Raw genomic sequence first — 21,509 nt, forward strand, 5'->3', positions numbered from 1 at the left:
TTTTTTAAGGGGTCGTAGGCATAATAAATCATCACACATCATCGTCATATGACGATACGTCTGCACGAATCATTACATATTTAAAACAGATCTACGGTTGTATGACTAACGCTCAAGCGAGGGAAGAATGACCCCATTTTCTCCCTCTCAGACAACAAAAATGATGAATGTATCGTACATGCAACAGAATAAAAATATTTAGTCAATTTTTGTAAAATTGTAAAATTTATCTGTAGACATTTAAAAAACCTATTTTTTAATATCTGCATTTATGATGATTTTTTGTGATTAACACGACATACTTATTTGATTAATTGTCTTTATACAAAATAATCTGTAATACACGCCAAACATATAATTATATATATCCTGTCTTTGCGCGCAATTAGTCCTGATTTATTAGAATTGTGATAAATTGCTTCACTTTCACACAGAAATTCATGCATTTATAAAATTATTGTTACATTGCTAAAGCATGAATAGCTAATAACAAAATATTACAAACACTTGGAATTACTACAAGCAACCGAATGTGAAGTTTCCCCACACGCCCTTCTTCCTTCCAATTATCTAGCCTCTAGATTTCAAAACTTTCCTGAAGGGTCGCGGACATGACTGACCATCGGATATACATAGCCATATCTATCTCCACATGAATCATTGCATATTCAAGTAGATAATTTTGCGGTTGTATTGCTAGTATTCAAGAGAGGGAAAAGCGAAACGTGATTTCTTTCCTTATCTTGCAACAAACTTGCGAAAAATGACTACAAATATATTTGCGGCTTGTGCACGCGGCACGATAAAAATATTTAATGAACATCTTTCATTGATCAGTTGCTGCAGGTTGTATTTGTATTAATGATCTTTTAGATTTCTCTCTGTTTCCCAGTCTCAGGCAGATATTCTGTGATGTATAGTTTCCATCGAGATATAAACTATAATTCATCGGACTGTCCATCGAAAGACAGATACCATATTTGAGCATTGGAACATATTTCTTTTGCTTCACTGAAGCATTTTATTCTGCTATATGTCACATTGACAAATTTACTTGTACCAATAGGCGAGAATAAAAAGAGATAGAAAAATATGATTCGTCAGAATCCGCTTGATGGCACGATGAAATTTATGCTCACTTTGAGCGGTGCTTGGCCAGGCGCATCATCCGCTCTATTCTGGAGAATGTTTTTCATCGTTTCAGTGATAATCGCTCAGTGCTGTCGCTACCGTTACGTTGTGATACATATGCATTCTGCCACACTTTCGGACTTTATGGACTGCTTGTCTGTTGCTTTGGCAAATTGCAAGGTGCTTTTCAAGTGCCTTGTGCTTTGGTTAAATCAGCCGTAAGTAACGTGTATATACGCAAAGTTGGGAACAATTTACAAAAGTATCCCATTAAACTTTCGGGTTGGAATATGTGAAAGTTTGGTTTACATATATGACATTTGGAAATAACAAATGTCCAAAAAGATGAGTGTTCACAGCGTGAAAATTAAGATTACTTTAAGATCGACAATATAATCGGTAAGCACCATCATCCACAGAAAATTTATCGAGGTGCTAACAATAATGAAGAAGGATTGGAGTGACTGTGTTAATGACGACATCAGCATGCGCATGACAGCAAGTAAAGCTAAAACGTCGGAACGTATTACAAGAATTATCCTCATCCTTCATACAATGTCAGTTGTTAGCTTCAGTATCGGTGTCATCCTGGCCAATGTCGATGTCACCAATAACACGACGGAATTAATCTTCCTCACTAAGATTGAAGTTCCTTTCGATGTAAACACGCAACGCACATATAGATTTATTTTACTAATAGAATTGTGTTTTATATTCATGATGGCCTGGTCGTCTGGTACAACGAATTCCTTGTTATTAATTCTGGTAAGTTGAGGATGTATACAAACGATATTCACAAGCTCAAAAACATAATTTGAACAATAATTTTAAAATTTTATTTATACAGTAACTACATTGTATGCATTTTACGATTGTATGCACGATAGATCTAAAATTTGGGCTAAATTATCTATGTTACCCGGTTTACTATTTCCGTGTATTTTAATAATACCATTCCGCATCCTTTTGCACCGCTTGAATACAAACCAGTTACGGATTTCGATTATTTCATAAGCAACGGGATCTTTATTTTCAGACCTTACATACAGCTGGCCAAATCGATATTTTGCGTTATTGGTTAACGCAGCTCACACCCTCCGGAAATGTGAGTAAAGATGAATCACTCGCCGCCGCAACGACTAAAATTATTGAAAAGCACAAAAAGATTATATGTTTTTCGAAGAATATAGAAAGCCTTTATACACATATTGCGCTGGTACAATTTGTGTCAAACACGTTAATGATCTGTGCGCTAGCTTTCCTTGTCGTAACAGTGAGTAAGATTATTTTAAATGTAAACTTATATAGTATTTCTCTAATTGCAAACAATATGATAATATTAAATCTCCATTTACTCTTTAATATTCAACTTTACTTCAGCTATCTAAATTATGCTTTTATTAATTTTATTCACATTTTATTATATACAAGTATCCTAAAGAGTTATTAATTTATAGACATATAACAATTAATACAATAACTAATATAATATAATAACTAATATATAATAACTAATATAATATAATAATTAAATATATTATTTTTATTAATATACTTGTATACTATATATTAATTATATACTAACTTTATATTTAATAATTTTTCGCACATCGTTGTTATGCAATGTCGTAGACAATCGGTAGCCCTAATGCGACAAAGCAAATAGTGAGATCTTTTTTCTTTTTCGTTATAACAAATCTCGAAGCGTATATATTCTGCTTTGCTGGAGAATATCTGAAAAACAAGGTTAGCAATAAAGTAATATTTATAATAAAGTACTAATAATTGTCGTAAATTGTTAATGATAAATAATATTTCATCTAATTAAAAAAAATATTGTGAAGAATACCAAAACATCAAAAATGTCTCTATTATTCCCATCTTTATAGAACAAAGAAATTGGTTTTGCGGCGTACAACTCTGCGTGGTATGACATGAAAACTAAAGATAGTCGTGTCCTGTTATTTATCATGTTAAGATCGCAAAAACAATTGACACTTACAGCTGGGAAGATGATGGATTTATCCTTGCAATCTTTTACAAGTGTAAGATTTATATATAAAAACTCTATCTATACGATAAAACATTCTTTTTTAATATTAAAAACAGAGATTTTGAATTCTGATTTTGAACAAAAATAATTCTTTAGATCATAAATGCTTCGGGATCATTTCTGTCGATGCTATTGGCGATGCGATAAATACTAGATGATCAATTATTTAACAACAGTAAAAAATTATGAATTATACATATATCAGTAGTTCTAGAAATTCATGTTGTAATACAGTATATTTCTCCAAATATAAATATTAAACAATAATCTGAATCGTTCTATCTAAAATTACAATACATTACAATGTAATCAGATTCTGCGTAAGTGTCATAAAAATCATGAATTTTTTCTCGCACAATTTAAGGTAAAATATTAAAATATTTTATTAGGTATCCTACGCGAAAGAATTTCTCCCTTTGCTTATTGGATACATGATAACGAATGCACAAATTATCATCAATATTAAATTACCAATATTAAATTATTAATATTCAAATTAGCATCAATATTATTTTAATAGAGAGTTCCTAATAGAGGTTTTCTGGGTCATACAATTATATTTCATATAATACAGAAACACATCAGATTTATATAACATCTGTACAAAATCAGAGTAATTGAGTTTCAAAAATTGACATTCACCGCGTGACATTACTATTACTGAATTAACGCGATGTAATACTAACAATAAAATAATAAAATCAATATAAGTTATATCAACATGTAGCATTGTAGCACTGCCATTATTGCTTCTTCTGGGACTTTATCATCCGCTTACTGCCCAGTGAGCGATTTCTATGAAAAATTGTGATGCCGTGATGGACAAAAATCAAGGACGTTCTCTTCGTGAGACAATACACGCATTTTTCCGCAGGTATCATTATATGTATTTAATCCTACGCACTTCATGGCTCCATTGTGGCTATACCGTCGGTACCAAAGGCGGGCGAAAAACATCTTATCTGTTCCCTCTTTTCCACAAAATTGTAAGGAAAACGCGACGGGTGCATTTGAGATCTGCACGCACAATACAAATATTTTATGAGCAACTTTCATTGGTCGATTTGTCGGCGGTGAACGTTTGAACACCTCCCACGACGCACTAGTAAAGACTACCTGTAAAAACACAGGTATCCAATGATATACATCATCGCTGTCATTGAGAAATACACATCTGTTGTTAGGAGGAACAGCGATAGCGTATTCATTTTAATTTTTTTCTCTTAAAAAATCCTTACTTCGTTAGATATTTCCTAACGCACTTGTTTGGACAGAATTGAGTGTAAAAAAGGATATAAATGACTATAATATAACTCCTAAGAGCACGATTAATCGCACAGTGTTTCATATGCTCCCCTAGTTCGGCGTCAGCCCACACAAATTAATCATTTTAATTACCAGATTGTTCTGGATTGTTACAATAGCGTTTATTGGATTCCGTCACTATCTTTATTTTTCGACACATCTAAATTCGCAGAATTTTTTTAACTTGGTCGATTGCTTATGCAGCTTCTTGGCACACGTAATAGTAATTGCTAAACTCGTTGCGTTCTGGATAAATCAGCGGTAAGTAAAGTGAGTGCGTTAACTAAAATTACTTTAATTATTTTTTAAAATTTTATTCTTATTTATAGTTTAATTATTGATATATATATATATATATATATATATATATATAAATTCAGTTATAAGGCAATTATTAAAGCCAAGATTCATAATATGGCTCAAAAACTACATAGTTCGCTTCTTTCGTAATCATCGTTTTACTCATACTTAATTTTTGGTTACTACTCGGTTTTGAAAAATAAGAAAAAGTTGAAATATATATATAATGAAATTTTATTTTTAAAAAAGTGACTCCAATGCCGTTCCATATGAATCAAAGACAAGATATTTTTAAAAATACGGTTTTCTGTGGCGCGATGAATAGAACTTACATTTGAATTCGACAATATGATCGAGAAACAATCGCCCCACAGAAAATTCGTGAAGAATTAATTACGGACGACTAGAGTGATAGCGCTAAGAATGTCATCGACATGAGCGTAGTGACAAACAAGGCAAAAATATCGGATCGCATCACTAATGTGATACTCTTTCTGCACACGATAAGTATCGTTGCGTATTGCCTGGGAGTCGTCCTCGCTAATGCTGATGTTACCGATAAAACAATCGAGTTGCCTTTTATCAACAAATTGCGGCTTTCCTTCAGCATTAATACACAGCATATGTATAGATTTGTGTTATTCATGGAGTTCATTTTCATCTGATTCTCTGTAATTGGGTAGCTGGCCTTGTGAACGCCGTACTTTTAACTATGTTAAGTTACAACTGCATAAGCAATCATAATAATAATAAATAAGTAAAATATATAAGTATAATGATAGCAATTGTAAATTTCGTGTTTTTCTTTTCGCCGAATAATATATATGTATTAGAATTGTCCTCCCCAAACATAGTTTCGGAAACATAACTTTGGAATATTAAAAAAAGTTCCTGTAAATGTTACTTTTGTACATTTTGTTAAATTAATTTCCGTAAATAATTTTTACAAAGTACTAATATTTTTTTCATTATTCTTCTATATAAATCATACGTAGTTTAATTATTTTTACATGTAACTAAAAAATCTAAACAATAATCAAATCTATTCTTCTTTCTCTAGGTATTACATGTAGGTGGCCAAGTAGATATTCTGCAATACTGGTTGACACAGAGCTCATCCCCAAAGATATCGAAAATAAGCAAGAATCAATCATCGCTGCAAATAAGATCACTCTGAAACATCAAAAAATTATTCAATTTTTAGAGAATATCGAAAGTCTATGTATACGCATATCGCGTTAGTGTTATTCGTGTCGAACACAATGTTAATTTGTTCGCTGGGCTTTCTCATCGTGACCGTGAGTAAAATAATCAATTACACAGAGAGACATTTTCCTTAAAAATTTCTGTTATATCTTTGTTCTGTATCTTCAAATATTAAATAATGCATTAATCACATTAATGCATAATACTATTGTATCTCCTTAATTTCCTCAGGCAATTAGTACTGCTGATGCTATGGAGCAGATTATAAAAAGTCATCTTTTATTCTATACGACAACGAAACTGGAGGCATTAATATTTTGCTACGCTGGAGAATATTTGAACAATAAGGTTAGTGACAAGACAATATATATCACAATGATGAAACATTGCGAGTATATAATTGTTTCTTTCATCTCGCATAAAATTAGAAAGAATACTATAAATTGTTTTATTTCCATTTTCATGGAGCAAAGAAATTGGTATCGCGGCATATAACTGTGAATGGTACGATTTAAAATGTACAGAAAGTCGTCTTCTGTTATTTATCATATTAAGATCGCAGAAACAGCTGACACTCACAGTAGGAAAGATGATGGATCTCTCCTTAGCATCTTTTACAAGCGTAAGATTTATAGTATTTATATACATAAACTTCTCGCCCTTAAAGATGAAAAGGAAAATGAAGGACAAAAAAGCACATATGTTTACTTATTAAAATTAAAAATATTGCTTTTTAAAATAAGAGGCAATATTGTTTTAGATCATGAATGCTTCGGGATCATATTTAAACTCATTCTTCCCCTTTAGATTTTAGGATTTTTTAAGGGGTCGTAGGCATAATGAATCATCACACATCATCGTCATATGACGATACGTCTGCACGAATCAATACATATTTAAAACAGATCTACGGTTGTATGATTAACGCTCAAGCGAGGGAAGAATGACCCCATTTTCTTCCCCTCAGACAACAAATATGACGAATGTATCGTACATGCAAAAAAACATATTTTTTAATACCTGCATTTATGATGATTTTTTGTGATTAACACGACATACTTATTTGATTAATTGTCTTTATACAAAATAATCTGTAATACACGCCAAACATATATAATTATATATATATATATATATATATATATATATATATATATCCTATCTTTGCACTCAATTAGTCCTGATTTATTAGAATTGTTATAAATTGCTTCACTTTCACACAGAAATTCGTGCATTTATAAAATTATTGTTACATTGCTAAAGCATGAATTGCTAATAACAAAATATTACAAACACTACAAGCAACCGAATGTGAAGTTCCCCCACACCCCACACGTCCTTCTTCCTTCCAATTATCTAGCCTCTAGATTTCAAAACTTTCCTGAAGGGTCGCGGACATGACTGCCCATCGGATATACATAGCCATATCTATCTCCACATGAATCATTGCATATTCAAGTAGATAATTTTGCGGTTGTATTGCTAGTATTCAAGAGAGGGAAAAGCGAAACGTGCTTTCTTTCCTTATCTTGCAACAAACTTGCGAATAATGACGACAAATATATTTGCGGCCTGTGCACGCGGCACGATAAAAATATTTAATGAATATCTTTCATTGATCAGTTGCTGCAGGTTGTATTTGTATTAATGATCTTTTAGATTTCTCTCTGTTTCCCAGTCTCAGGCAGATATTCTGTGATGTATGTAGTTTCCATCGAGATATAAACTATAATTCATCGGACTGTCCATCGAAAGACAGATACATATTTGAGCATTGGAACATATTTCTTTTGCTTCACTGAAGCATTTTGTTCTGCTACATGTCACATTGACAAATTTACTTGTACCAATAGGCGAGAATAAAAAGAGATAGAAAATTATGGTTTGTCAGAATCCGCTTGATGGCACGATGAAATTTATGCTCACTTTGAGCGGTGCTTGGCCAGGCGCATCATCCGCTCTATTCTGGAGAATGTTTTTCATCGTTTCAGTGATAATCGCTCAGTGCTGTCGCTACCGTTACGATGTGATACATATGCATTCTGCCACACTTTGGGACTTTATGGACTGCTTGTCTATTGATTTGGCAAATTGCAAGGTGCTTTTTAAGTGCCTTGTGCTTTGGTTAAATCAGCCGTAAGTAACGTGTATATACGCAAAGTTGGGAACAATTTACAAAAGTATCCCATTAAACTTTCTGGTTGGAATATGTGAAAGTTTGGTTTACATATGACATTTAAAAATAACAAATGTCCAAAAAGATGAGTGTTCACAGCGTGGAAATTAAGATTACTTTAAGATCGACAATATAATCGGTGAGCACCATCATCCACAGAAAATTTATCGAGGTGCTAACAATAATGAAGAAGGATTGGAGTGACTGTGTTAATGACGATATCAGCATGCGCAAGACAGCAAGCAAAGCTAAAACGTCGGAACGTATTACAAAAATTATCCTCATCCTTCATACAATGTCAGTTGTTAGCTTCAGTATCGGTGTCATCCTGGCCAATGTCGATGTCACCAGTAACACGACGGAATTAATCTTCCTCACTAAGATAGAAGTTCCTTTCGATGTAAACACGCAACGCACATATAGATTTATTTTACTAATAGAATTGTGTTTTGTATTCATGATGGCCTGGTCGTCTGGTACAACGAATTCCTTGTTATTAATTCTGGTAAGTTGAGGATGTACAAACGATATTCACAAGCTCAAAAACATAATTTAAACAATAATTTTAAAATTTTATTTATACAGTAACTACATTGTACGCATTTTAAAAGTCCAGCACGATAGATCTAAAATTTGGGCTAAATTATCTATGTTACCCGGTTTACTATTTCCGTGTATTTTAATAATACCATTCCGCATCCTTTTGCACTGCTTGAATACAAACCAGTTACGAATTTCGATTATTTCATAAGCAACGGGATCTTTATTTTCAGACCTTACATACAGCTGGCCAAATCGATATTTTGCGTTATTGGTTAACGCAGCTCACACCCTCTGGAAATGCGAGTAAAGATGAATCACTCGGCGCCGCAACGACTAAAATTATTGAAAAGCACAAAAAGATTATATGTTTTTCGAAGAATATAGAAAGCCTTTATACACATATTGCGCTAATGCAATTTGTGTCAAACACGTTAATGATCTGTGCACTAGCTTTCCTTGTCGTAACAGTGAGTAAGATGATTTTAAATGTAAACTTATATTGTATTTCCCTAATATAATTGCAAACAATATGACAATATTAAATCTCCGTTTACTCTTTAATATTCAACTTTACTTCAGCTATCTAAATTATGCTTTTATTAATTTTATTCACATTTTATTATATACAAGTATCCTAAAGAGTTATTAATTTATATACATATAACAATTAATACAATAATTAATATAATATAATAACTAATATATAATAACTAATATAATATATAATAATTAAATGAATTATTTTTATTAATATACTTGTATACCATATATTAATTATATACTAACTTTATATTTAATAATTTTTCGCACATCGTTGTTATGCAATGTCGTAGACAATCGGTAGCCCTAATGCCACAAAGCAAATAGTTAGATCTTTTTTCTTTTTCGTTATAACAAATCTCGAAGCGTATATATTCTGCTTTGCTGGAGAATATCTGAAAAACAAGGTTAGTAATAAAGTAATATTTATAATAAAGTACTAATAATTGTCGTAAATTGTTAATGATAGATAATATTTCATCTAATTAAAAAAAATATTGTGAAGAATACCAAAACATCAAAAATATCTCTATTATTTCCATCTTTATAGAGCAAAGAAATTGGTTTTGCGGCGTACAACTCTGCGTGGTATGACATGAAAACTAAAGATAGTCGTGTCCTGTTATTTATCATGTTAAGATCACAAAAACAATTGACACTTACAGCTGGGAAGATGATGGATTTATCCTTGCAAACTTTTACAAGTGTAAGATTCATACATAGAAACTCCATCTATACGATAAAACATTCTTTTTTAATATTAAAAACAGAGATTTTGAATTCTGTAACGCAAAAATAATTCTTCAGATCATAAATGCTTCGGGATCATATCTGTCGATGCTATTGGCGATGCGATAAATACTAGATGATCGATTATTTAACAACAGTAAAAAATTATGAATTATACATATATCAGTAGTTCTAGAAATTCATGTTGTAATACAGTATATTTCTCCAAATATAAATATTAAACAATAATCTGAATCGTTCTCTCTAAAATTACAATACATTACAATGTAATCAGATTCTGCGTAAGTGTCATAAAAATCATGGATTTTTTCTCGCACAGTTTAAGGTAAAATATTAAAATATTTTATTAGGTATCCTACGCGAAAGAATTTCTCCCTTTGCATATTGGATACATGATAACGAATGCACAAATTATCATCAATATTAAATTACCAATATTAAATTATTAATATTCAAATTAGCATCAATATTATTTTAATAGAGATTTCCTAATAGAGCTTTTCTGCGTCATACAATTATATTTCATATAATACAGAAACCCATCAGATTTATATAACATCTGTACAAAATCAGAGTAATTGAGTTTCAAAAATTGACATTCACCGCGTGACATTACTATCGTGAATTAACGCGATGTAGTAATACTAACAATAAAATGATAAAATCAATATAAGTTATATCAACATATAGCATTGTAGAACTGCCATTATTGCTTCTTCTGGGACTTTATCATCCGCTTACTGCCCAGTGAGCGATTTCTATGAAAAGTTGTGACGCCGTGATAGACAAAAATCGAGGACGTTCTCTTCGTGAGGCAATACACGCATTTTTCCGCAGGTATCATTATATGTATTTAATATATACGCACTTCATGGCTGCATTGTGGCTATACTGTCGGTACCAAAGGTGGGCGAAAAACATCTTATCTGTTCCCTCTTTTCCACAAAATTGTAAGGAAAACGCGACGGGTGCATTTGAGATCTGCACGCACAATACAAATATTTTATGAGCAACCTTCATATGGTCGATTTGCCGGCGGTGCACGTTTGAACACCTCCCACGACGCACTAGTAAAGACTACCTGTAAAGACACAGGTATCCAATGATATACATCATCGCTGTCATTGAGAAATACACCTCTGTTGTTAGGAGGAACAGCGATAGCGTATTCATTTTAATTTTTTTCTCTTAAAAAATCCTTACTTCGTTAGATATTTCCTAACGCACTTGTTTGGACAGAATTGAGTGTAAAAAGGGATATAAATGACTATAATATAACTCGTAAGAGCACGATTAATCGCACAGTGTTTCATATGCTCCCCTAGTTCGGCGTCAGCCCACACAAATTAATCATTTTAATTACCAGATTGTTCCGGATTGTTACAATAGCGTTTATTGGATTCTGTCACTATCTTTATTTTTCGACACATTTAAATTCGCAGAATTTTTTAAACTTGGTGGATTGCTTATGCAGCTTCTTGGCACACGTGAAAGTAATTGCTAAACTCGTTGCGTTCTGGATAAATCAGCGGTAAGTAAAGTGAGTGCGTTAACTAAAATTATTTTAATTATTTTTAAAAATTTTATTCTTATTTATAGTTTAATTATTGATATATATATAAATTCAGTTATAAGGCAATTATTAAGGCCAAGATTCATAATATGGCTCAAAAACTACATAGTTCGCTTCTTTCGTAATCATCGTTTTACCCATATTTAATTTTTTGTTACTACTCGGTTTTGAAAAATAAAAAAAAGTTGAAATATATATATATAATAAAGTTTTATTTTAAAGAAAGTGACTCCAATGCCGTTCCATATGAATCGAAAACGAGATATTTTTAAAAATACGGTTTTCTGTGACGCGATGAATAGGACTTACATTTGAATTCGACACTATGATCGAGAAACAATCGTCCCATAGAAAATAAAATTCGTGGAGACTTTGGAGTTAATCGCGGACGACTGAAGTGACAGCGCTAAGAATGTCATGAGCGTAGTGACAAGCAAGGCAAAAATATCGGATCGCATCACTAATGTGATACTCTTTCTGCACACGATAAGTATCGTTGCGTATTGCCTGGGAGTCGTCCTCGCTAATGCTGATGTTACCGATAAAACAATCGAGTTGCCTTTTATCAACAAATTGCGGCTTCCCTTCAGCATTAATACACAGCGCATGTATAGATTTGTGTTTATCCATCTGATTCTCTGTAATTGGGTAGCTGGCCTTGTGAGAACGCCGTACTTTTAACTATGTTAAGTTACAACTGCATAAGCAATCATAATAATAATAAATAAATAAAATATATAAGTATAATGATAGTAATTGTAAATTTCGTGTTTTTCTTTTCGTCGAATAATATATATGCATTAGAATTGTCCTCGAAACATATATAGTTTCGGAAACATAACTTTGGAATATTAAAAAAATTCCTGTAAATGTTACTTTTGTACATTTTGTTAAATTAATTTTCGTAATAATTTTTACAAAGTACTAATATTTTTTTCATTATTCTTCTATATAAATCATACGTAGTTTAATTATTTTTACGTGTAACTAAAAAATCTAAACAATAATGAAATCTATTCTTCTTTCTCTAGGTATTACATGTAGGTGGCCAAGTAGATATTTTGCAATACTGGTTGACACAGAGCTCATCCCCAAAGATATCGAAAATAAGCAAGAATCAATCATCGCCGCAAATAAGATCATTCTGAAACATCAAAAAATTATTCAATTTTTAGAGAATATCGAAAGCCTATGTATACGCATATCGCGTTAGTGTTATTCGTGTCGAACACAATGTTAATTTGCTCGCTGGGCTTTCTTATGGTGATTGTGAGTAAAATAATCAATTACACAGACATTTTCCTTAAAAATTTCTGTTATATCTTTGTTCTGTATCTTCGAATATTAAATAATGCATTAATCACATTAATGCATAATATTATTATATCTCCTTAATTTCCTCAGGCAATTGGTACTGCTGATGCTATGGAGCAGATTATAAAAAGTCATCTTTTATTCTATACGACAACGAATCTGGAGGCATTTATATTTTGCTACGCTGGAGAGTATTTGAACAATAAGGTCAGCGATGAAAGATAATTACTATAACGATAAAATTACTAATAACAGTATAGATACTTTATGTATTTTGCTTCCTCATAGAGGAAGCTTCGTTTTCGTAAATTTCGTATATGAACCTTTGATTGCGTATAAAGTTGGGTCTAGTCAACCAAATTTAAAAGAATTATATATGAAATAGGGGTAGAAGAAACCAAAGAAAAGATTGTTTTTTGAGTTTTTGATGTTAATATGTTCAGAGTGTTCTAAAATGTCGAAATATCACATTAAAATCGCATGTCCGTATGTGTGTGTGTGTGTGTGTGTGTGTGTGTGTGTGTGTGTGTGTATGTGCGGACTTAATGTCCGTGGTTGCTCTAACTTCCGCAAATATTGAGATATTGGGCTGTTTTTTTTTTTTAATCGATAGAGTATCATTCAAGGAAGGTTGGTATTGAATTTGGCGATGATCGGTAAAGGGGTTCTTTTTTTAAAAAATTTTGAATTTTTTTATAAATGTTCGTGGTTGCTCTAACTTTCGTAAATATTGAGATATCGGGCTGAATTTTTTTTTAATCGATAGAGTATCATTCAAGGAAGGTTGGTATTGAATTTCGCGATGATCGGTAAAGGTGTTCTTTTTAAAAAAAATTTTTAATTTTTTTAGAAATGTCCGTGGTTGCTCTAACTTTCGCAAATATTGAGATATCGGGCTGAATTTTTTTTTAATTGATAGAGTATCATTTAAGGAAGGTTGGTATTGAATTTGGCGATGATCAGTAAAAAGGTGTACATGTAATTTTATATAGAGTATTATTAAAGGAAGGTTGTTTTGAATTTTTCGAGGATCGGTGAAAAGGTTACCGATTTCTGCTTCTTCAAGCCCGGCCTGAGAAAGGAGGTGGGTTGGAGTGGGCAGTCTTAGTACCCACTCCATAAAATTAATTATATAATTTTAATATTGTTTGAATATTGTTTAAAAACATAAAAACATACAAACATAGCAATATTGTTACAAGTTTTCAGAAATATATAATGAAATAATTCAATCTTACATTTTTCACTAAATAAAAAATTGAATTATTTTTAAAAATATTTCCAATAAAAAGATTTTTTTTTAAATTACAATAGAAAATAATCTTTTCATCGATCACCAAAATCAACATCAACTTTTTTTTTATAAAATAAGGCATAATTAGACTTTATTATTAAACTAATATTACAAATGTCTTGTAGAGAGATCGAATTTGCAACGTATAATTGCGGATGGTACAGTTTAAAATCTAAAGATATTTGCATTTTATTATTTATAATATTTAGATCCCGGAGGCAATTAACGGTAACAGCTGGCCAGCTAATAGATCTCATCTTGAAGTCCTTTGCAAGTATAAGATTTAAGAAAAATAAAAAATTTAGCTCAATCTTTCTATTCTAGCAGTATTTACTAGACCGTATTCTCTTTTATGAGCACTCTTTTTGTTATAGTAATATTCCATTTGCATAAATATTAATTCCTAGTGCAAACAACATTGTTATATAGATCATGAATGCTTCGGGATTCTACCTGTCAGTGTTGTTAGCGATGCAATAAACATCACGTTCACCTCGATAACATTTAATCAATAGTCGTGGAGCGACATTTAAATACGCGTTTTCACTAGTTACACTAACAGACATTAGTATTGCATATTTTTCCAAATATATTCTATGACATGAAGATAATTTACGTGAAATATAACATAAAATTATAATATACACTGTACTGTTTTCTGTAAAAGTACCGTATCTCAATTTCTTATGGAAAGATTGGAAAGAGAAATCGTGGATCTTTCTTCAAGCTAAGAATTTGCGGTGTAAAGATATAACACGCGATGCTAGATACGCAGTAATTTAATTTTTTATTTTCTTTCGCCCTCTAAACTTCAAAATGTTTCCAAAGCTCACTGAGCACGACTTGCAATCGAATATACCATACCTGTGCCTAATATGTCCAAGCGTATCATTGCTTACTTAAAGCGAGCAATTTTCGATCGCAACATCGGCTCTCAGGAAAGAGAGAGAGAGAGAGAGAGAGAGAGAGAGAGAGAGAGAGAGAGAGAGAGAGAGAGAGAGAGAGAGAGAGAGAGAGAGAGAGAGAGAGAGAGAGAGAGAGAGAGAGAGAGAGAGAGAGAGAGAGAGAGAGAGAGAGAGAGCTGACCCCACCTGTGCGTTCCCTTCTTTTCATTAAAATTGTCAGAACCTGCGACAGATGTATGGATGGTCTGCACGCAGGACGGTAAAAATATTTAATGAGTTTTTTCCATTGGTCGACAATCCAAGGGTAAATTCGTGCGATGACCTTTTAGGAACACCCAATCTTTACGCAGCAATTCTATGGTGTACGTCAATCCATCGAAACGTACATCTGGCGGAAGTACATTATCAAGTTCATTGTATTTCCTTTTGCTTCGTTAGAAATACTTATTATACATTTTGGTGTGCTCGCGCGCGTATGGAAAAAGGGGTAAAGAAGAACATTATGATCCGGAAGATCACAATTAATCGCACAATAGAAGTTGTGTTCACTTTGTTCGGTATATGGCCAGACACTTCGTGTATTTCGTTTTGCAGAATATTTTGGATTATCTCGATAATAATTGTTCAATTCTATCATTATCGTTACCTTCAAGTACATTTTCATTCCGATAATCTTTTCAATTTGATGAATTGGTTGAGTAGCTTCCTAGCATACATGAAAGTGATGACAAAATTTGTTGTGTTTTGGTTAAATCAGCGGTAAGTAATACGATTATACACATAAATAATGATATAAATAATTTATAATCAGTGATGAGTTTATAATCAAATTACAGTTAAATGTGACATGTTTCTAAACAATTTTCGTGGCGAAAGAAAATCTATAATCCATTCATTGATTTAATTTGTGTTCAATAATCAAATTTTATATATATACATTCTAAAATTGCGTTTAGTAATTACATCATGTATATTTATGCGCGTTTAATATGATTTTGCATTCTCATTTAATTTAAAGAAGTGTACAAAGCGGAAAAGCTAAAATGTTGTGACATAATATTGACTTGCTAGAGTTACCCAGTAATATTTGGTGGGTAATCTTTTTCGTAATCGGATAGGAGATAATCGACGTACCAAATCATCCAGAGAATTTATCAAAACCTTGGAAATGATGACGGAAGACTGGGACAGTTGTGCCAACAACGAGGTCAACATGCATGAAACGATATGCAAGGCGAAATTATCGAGTCGCATCACTAACGCAATGATAATTCTTCATACGTTAAGCGCCATCGCATACAACACACGCATCATGCTGGCCGATGTAGATATCAGTGATCACACGTCCAAGCCACCACCCTACATTCACAAAATGGAACTTCCCCTCGACGTGAACACACAAAGAACGTATAAAATGATTCTAATCACGCAAACCGTATACGTCGTCATATGTGCAGCTGGGCTGCTGGTGCTGTAAATGCTTTGCTTTTAACATTGGTAAGTTAAGGAATGTATAAGCAATTCTCGCGAACGACAGTTACAACAATAACAATAAATGATAGATAACAAATCATCCAATATTAATATCTGGCAAGAGTTTGAGTGTATAAAGTTGGATTGTTGTCTCGTGGAATTTGTTTCTCTCATGTTCCGTGTTACATTCCTTTCTTCTAATACTCGAACATAAATTTGAGAATTGCTACGATTTTAGTGTTGTGCTACATATTCTTTTTTTCCAGGTTTTACATGTAAGCCAAATGGATATTCCGCGTTGTTGATTGATAAATTTCGCACCCAAGGAGAGTGGAAAGAAACATAAATAAATCAATCAGTACGGATAAAATCATTCAGAAATATCAGAAAATTATTAAGTTCTCGAAGAACGTCGAAAATCTATACTCTTACATTGCATTGCTGCAGTTTGCATCCAACACAGTAATGATTTGCTCATTGGGATTCCTCATAGTAAGCGTGAGTAAAAGGTGAGTAAAAGGTGGAAATTAAAATACTGCATATTAATGATTGCTGCTTATCGTAGGCTTGTTAATAAGTGCACGACTACTTTAATTAATTTCCTTATATTTTATAATACAGATGAGATATGTAAATAGAGGCAACTATTTATAATGCACAATAAGGTAATAATTTTATTTTTCGTTTACAGGCAATAGGTACACCCGATGCGACAGAGCAGATAATAAGATCTCTCTTATTTTATGCTATGACGAATTTAGAAGCATTTGTATTCTGTTTTGCTGGAGAATATCTAAATATTCTAAATAACAAGGTTAGCAACAAAATGATATTTATAACAATGATAAAATGACAAATAATTTTAAAAATTCTGTATGTTAAGATATTGAAAAAAATAAATTATCAGACATTATATTAAAACAAATATTTGTGAAATGTATTTGAAAATCTTTTTCATAATTTCCACCTTCTTACAGTAAAGCAATCGGAAACGCAGCATATAGTTCCGTATAGTATAATTGGAAACCTGAGAATAGTCGCATTTTACCATTTATAATCTTAAGATCACAAAAGCAACTAACTGTTGGCAGATCTCTCTTTAGAATATTTCGCAAGTGTAAGAATTATACGTATAACACACAAACTAATTTTGCACATTATTTACATATATATAATGTTTGTTATAAAATATTCAAATATTCACTTTTCTCTTTCTTAGAATTGATTTACTTATGTACATTTTTACCCATAATTGAAGCGCGCCTGTTTGCAATAATTTAATATAATCTGTTATAAATTTATAATTATAAAAATAGTCTTTACTTTTAATACAAAGAATGACACTTGTTATAGATCATGAATGCTTCGGGATCGTATTTATCGGTGATGTTGGCGATCCAATGAACATCAGATCCATCTCGTTGACCTTCTCAGCTGATACTTGTCAAACACACATCAAATAGTGTGCAAATTACCAGTTAGAAAAACACCTAGCAATACAGGCTGTTTTCTAAATATGTATATATTTGGAGTAAAGAACACATGATGCGAAATTTAAACTACGATCTGACTTTCTGAGATATTATGTACACATAGTTAAAGTTATAGGCAAAAGCAAATTCAAAGATCAATATTTCTCAAATAAATATTTCTTCAGTATTGACGTTGTTAAATCGTTTTGTACGACGAAGCGTGACATATATATTCCAATATTATTCCATAAACTACTTACTTTTGTATTCGTCAGCCAATATCCAGACTTAATCTCTTGTCGAATATTTTACCACACTAATGCACATTCAGATATACACAAACAATATACACGTTCCCGTAGCATCGCGCAATTCAGTTTTCTGCTTCTTCGTCGAAGTCTCTTCACCCTCTAGATTTCAAAAACTTTTTGAAGGATCCCCGAGCTTGATTCATCTTCGGACGTCGCCCCGCCTGTATGCCGCGTGTATCGTTGCATATTTGAGACAAAACAATTTGCGATCACGTCACCGCGTGCACGAAAGAGGGAGAAATAATTCTGCCTGTTTCATTCTGTTATCAAAGCGGGGAGGAGCAGCGACGAATGCGTGCTCATGATACGATACAAATATTTAATGAGCAACTCCTATTGGCCGTTGGCTTAGAGGCGCACCTGTGTGATGACCTCTTACGACCTCCCAGTCTTCACCCGGATATTTGATGTAACCTCAAGCTGTGGTTGACAAAAAAATATATATTTTTTTGCAACTTACTGCGATTTAAACATGAGTCTTCATTTTCAGTGGACTTCTTCTTTTTAGACTCTGTACGTGGGTGGTCAAATAAATAATCCTGCATTATTGATTGGCGAGGCTGATATCCGAAATTAATATATCCATTTTTAGTATACAATATACTGCCGAACAAAAACTAACGTAAATAAACGCAAATTTACCGTCATTATTATAAATAAAATCATTCAGAAACATCAGAAGATTATTTAGTTCTCGGAAAATATCAAATATTTATATTTATACATCGCACTATTGTAATTTGTATGGAACACTGTGATAATTTACTTATTAGGATTTTAGTCATATGTGTCTGTGAGTGTAAAACAGACGTTAAATGGTATAAATAAATAAAAATAAGTATTTTATTCCGCAAAATTAATTACGTATTTGCATTGTGCGTATCTTGTTAATTCCTTCATGCATTGCATATAGATTGTTGCATCGATAAACTATTCGCGGTTTCGACGAATTATTTGTATCATATAAGGTAACTCCGGTATATACGCCGCAGCTGAGGGAAATTTAATTTATCGAGTACTATTTACTATGTTTAAGGCAAATGAATTATACCAATAAAAACTTTATACTGTCTACTACTATAAAAAAAATAGAAATATAAAATATTTATTCTTTGTATTTAATAAAAAAAACTTTTAGAAACTCTTGCATTTTTGCCATATATCCTAGAGGGGTGGGTTATATGACATTCAACTGAAAATTACAACACAATACTAATATGGCATAAAGGCACATAACAGAATAATTGCGAGCAAGTACCTTCATTCCTTCTATTTTTTCTGACATCTGCTGCGTAAAACCCTGCGCGGCGTAAATACTGGAGTTATCCTATTTCGATATTGCAGACATTCGATAGTTCCGATGCGACAAGGAAGATAGTTGAAAGCTTTACAGCGTAACGAATATCGAGGTGTTCATATTTTCCTATCAGGGGAATCTGACAAATCAGGTTAGAGAAAACTAAAATAAAATAAGCACTCAATAAATGATTCTTTCTGTAATCTTCTCTTTCATTATTCTTCTTTCATAGAACAATTAAAGGGAAGATTATAGTTAAATTGTTGAGAAGTAACATATTAGGCTCTATAATATCTATACAATAAAAATAAACGTAAATTCATAATCAATAAGAGCTGATGACTATTATAGTTCAATTTATGTATTCCTTTTTTGATTGATCGTTAGAAAGATTATATAAATTTCTTCATTATTTTTACTTTTGCAGAGCGATACTGTTGGATCCGCTGCGTATAATTGTGCCTGGTACAATCTGGAACTTAAACACAATCACATTCTGTTATTCGTAACACTGAGATCGCAGAAGCAGCTGACGCTCACAATTGGGAAAATGATGGATCTCTTGTTGCAATGCTTCGCAAGAGTAAGATTCGTACATAGTATGTAATTTATCTAGTTGTACATACACACGTAACATTTGCCGTAATTATATATCTCCAGGTTTATGTTTGCTCATATAGCTCTTTTTATCACATAGATTACTAAGTATAAGTATTACATTCTCATAACGATAGCTTGGGTATAATAACAAATGTTAAATTAAAATTAAACTCTGACGTTGTTATAGATTATAAATTTTATGGAATATCAATACTTATATCGGTGTTATTGGCGATACAGTGAGCGCCGCGTTTCTCTTTGACTTTCAATTAACAATCTTAAATATGTATCCAGTAATATATAAATTCACTAATTAGATGAGCGCGTAACACAATATATTTCTTCGAACATACATACTTCGAGATAATATAATTTAATTAGCAATAAAATTATTTACAGAATAATATCAAACTATATGGCCTTTAAACTGCAGTACGAAATCTTGATTTAAAAAAAGAGATCGTTAGAGTGTATTCTCGATTTCCAAGAATCCCGCGGCGATTATCCCTTCCTTTCCGGTGCGACCCTTCGGAAACTACTTCGTCTTTCCTTAGATCAGTGCGCATGATTTTTCGACGTACTATAAACCGGACTATATACATCGACCTTCGTTTTGCGTAATCGTACATTTTTAACGAAAATTGCACAGCACCATCTGCATCATACCATTCGGCGCATGGAGCGGAAGGACGGCCCCTCGGTTTCTCTTCCATCCGCAAAATTCGCGTTCGCCGACGACGCTACGACAACTTCATCGTACGCAGAACGATGAAAATATTTAATGAGCTACCCCCTGCCCGGTCGACGGTGGACGAAGGTAGGGCTCGCGGCAAGTGACCCTCCGGCATCCTTCAGTCCATCCACAGCGCTTACAGGTGCGTGTCTCGTGCCTCTATCGTCCATAAATATCTGTTCCGCGATCGCGTTCAACGTTGACGTTCTTTCCGCGCGCGCTTCGGTTAACTGCGAGCGTTGTGCATCCATTTCATTAATCCCCGTCAACTGGTGACACGCCGCGACACTGGACATTCCCTTCCTATTCTTGCCGTTAACACATTCGCCGTAAACCGTTACAGATCGTTCTCTGAGATAAATTAATCTTAATTAGAAAGTTTACAATCTCGAACAAATATCTCTCGCTTCTTTTGAAGGGAGGCATTCTCGTAAGAGGGACGTGCATGGCCTACCCTCATTTTAGCTCCGCGTCGCCGATTATGTCATAGGGTGTTCGTATTCACCAATCGACCGAGAATTAAGCCTCGTTAA

The 21,509-nt window shown here is 32.8% G+C and overlaps 2 protein-coding genes and 3 pseudogenes across 2 annotated transcripts; all 5 read left to right on the forward strand.

The window, feature by feature from the left end:
- The first annotated feature begins 1,092 nt into the window (after nt 1-1,092).
- On the forward strand, nt 1,093-3,521 carry LOC139776339 (odorant receptor 4-like). Its single transcript, XM_071712911.1, has 6 exons — nt 1,093-1,349; nt 1,551-1,896; nt 2,168-2,404; nt 2,764-2,877; nt 3,021-3,176; nt 3,281-3,521. Exons 1-6 carry the CDS (start codon nt 1,093-1,095, stop codon nt 3,329-3,331), a joined length of 1,161 nt encoding a protein of 386 aa, XP_071569012.1. The 3' UTR covers nt 3,332-3,521.
- Nucleotides 3,522-5,223: 1,702 nt separating this feature from the next.
- On the forward strand, nt 5,224-6,901 carry LOC139776329 (odorant receptor 4-like; annotated as a pseudogene).
- A 1,003-nt stretch (nt 6,902-7,904) lies between these two features.
- On the forward strand, nt 7,905-9,301 carry LOC139776330 (uncharacterized). Its single transcript, XM_071712900.1, has 4 exons — nt 7,905-8,131; nt 8,307-8,676; nt 8,945-9,185; nt 9,294-9,301. The coding sequence occupies exons 1-4, from the start codon at nt 7,905-7,907 to the stop codon at nt 9,299-9,301; spliced, it is 846 nt and encodes a 281-aa protein (XP_071569001.1).
- Nucleotides 9,302-9,927: 626 nt separating this feature from the next.
- LOC139776331 (uncharacterized) lies at nt 9,928-13,270 on the forward strand (annotated as a pseudogene).
- A 2,322-nt stretch (nt 13,271-15,592) lies between these two features.
- LOC139776274 (uncharacterized) lies at nt 15,593-18,226 on the forward strand (annotated as a pseudogene).
- Nucleotides 18,227-21,509: the final 3,283 nt, after the last annotated feature.

This window comes from Temnothorax nylanderi, unplaced genomic scaffold, assembly GCF_030848795.1.
Source record: "Temnothorax nylanderi isolate EJ_2023f unplaced genomic scaffold, tnyl_v1.0 TNYL_tig0116_pilon, whole genome shotgun sequence".
In the NCBI taxonomy this organism is placed as follows: domain Eukaryota; kingdom Metazoa; phylum Arthropoda; class Insecta; order Hymenoptera; family Formicidae; genus Temnothorax; species Temnothorax nylanderi.

What these genes read in the sequence shown, in the direction of transcription:
- LOC139776330 (XM_071712900.1), top strand. Translation starts at nt 7,905, where the DNA reads ATGAAATTTATGCTCACTTTGAGCGGTGCTTGGCCAGGCGCATCATCC. An exon ending in GTGCTTTGGTTAAATCAGCC is followed by an intron (nt 8,132 to 8,306) that starts GTAAGTAACGTG and finishes ATCGACAATATA; the next exon opens with ATCGGTGAGCACCATCATCC. An exon ending in ATTCCTTGTTATTAATTCTG is followed by an intron (nt 8,677 to 8,944) that starts GTAAGTTGAGGA and finishes CTTTATTTTCAG; the next exon opens with ACCTTACATACAGCTGGCCA.
- LOC139776339 (XM_071712911.1), top strand. Translation starts at nt 1,093, where the DNA reads ATGATTCGTCAGAATCCGCTTGATGGCACGATGAAATTTATGCTCACT. An exon ending in ATTCCTTGTTATTAATTCTG is followed by an intron (nt 1,897 to 2,167) that starts GTAAGTTGAGGA and finishes CTTTATTTTCAG; the next exon opens with ACCTTACATACAGCTGGCCA. An exon ending in GAGAATATCTGAAAAACAAG is followed by an intron (nt 2,878 to 3,020) that starts GTTAGCAATAAA and finishes CCATCTTTATAG; the next exon opens with AACAAAGAAATTGGTTTTGC.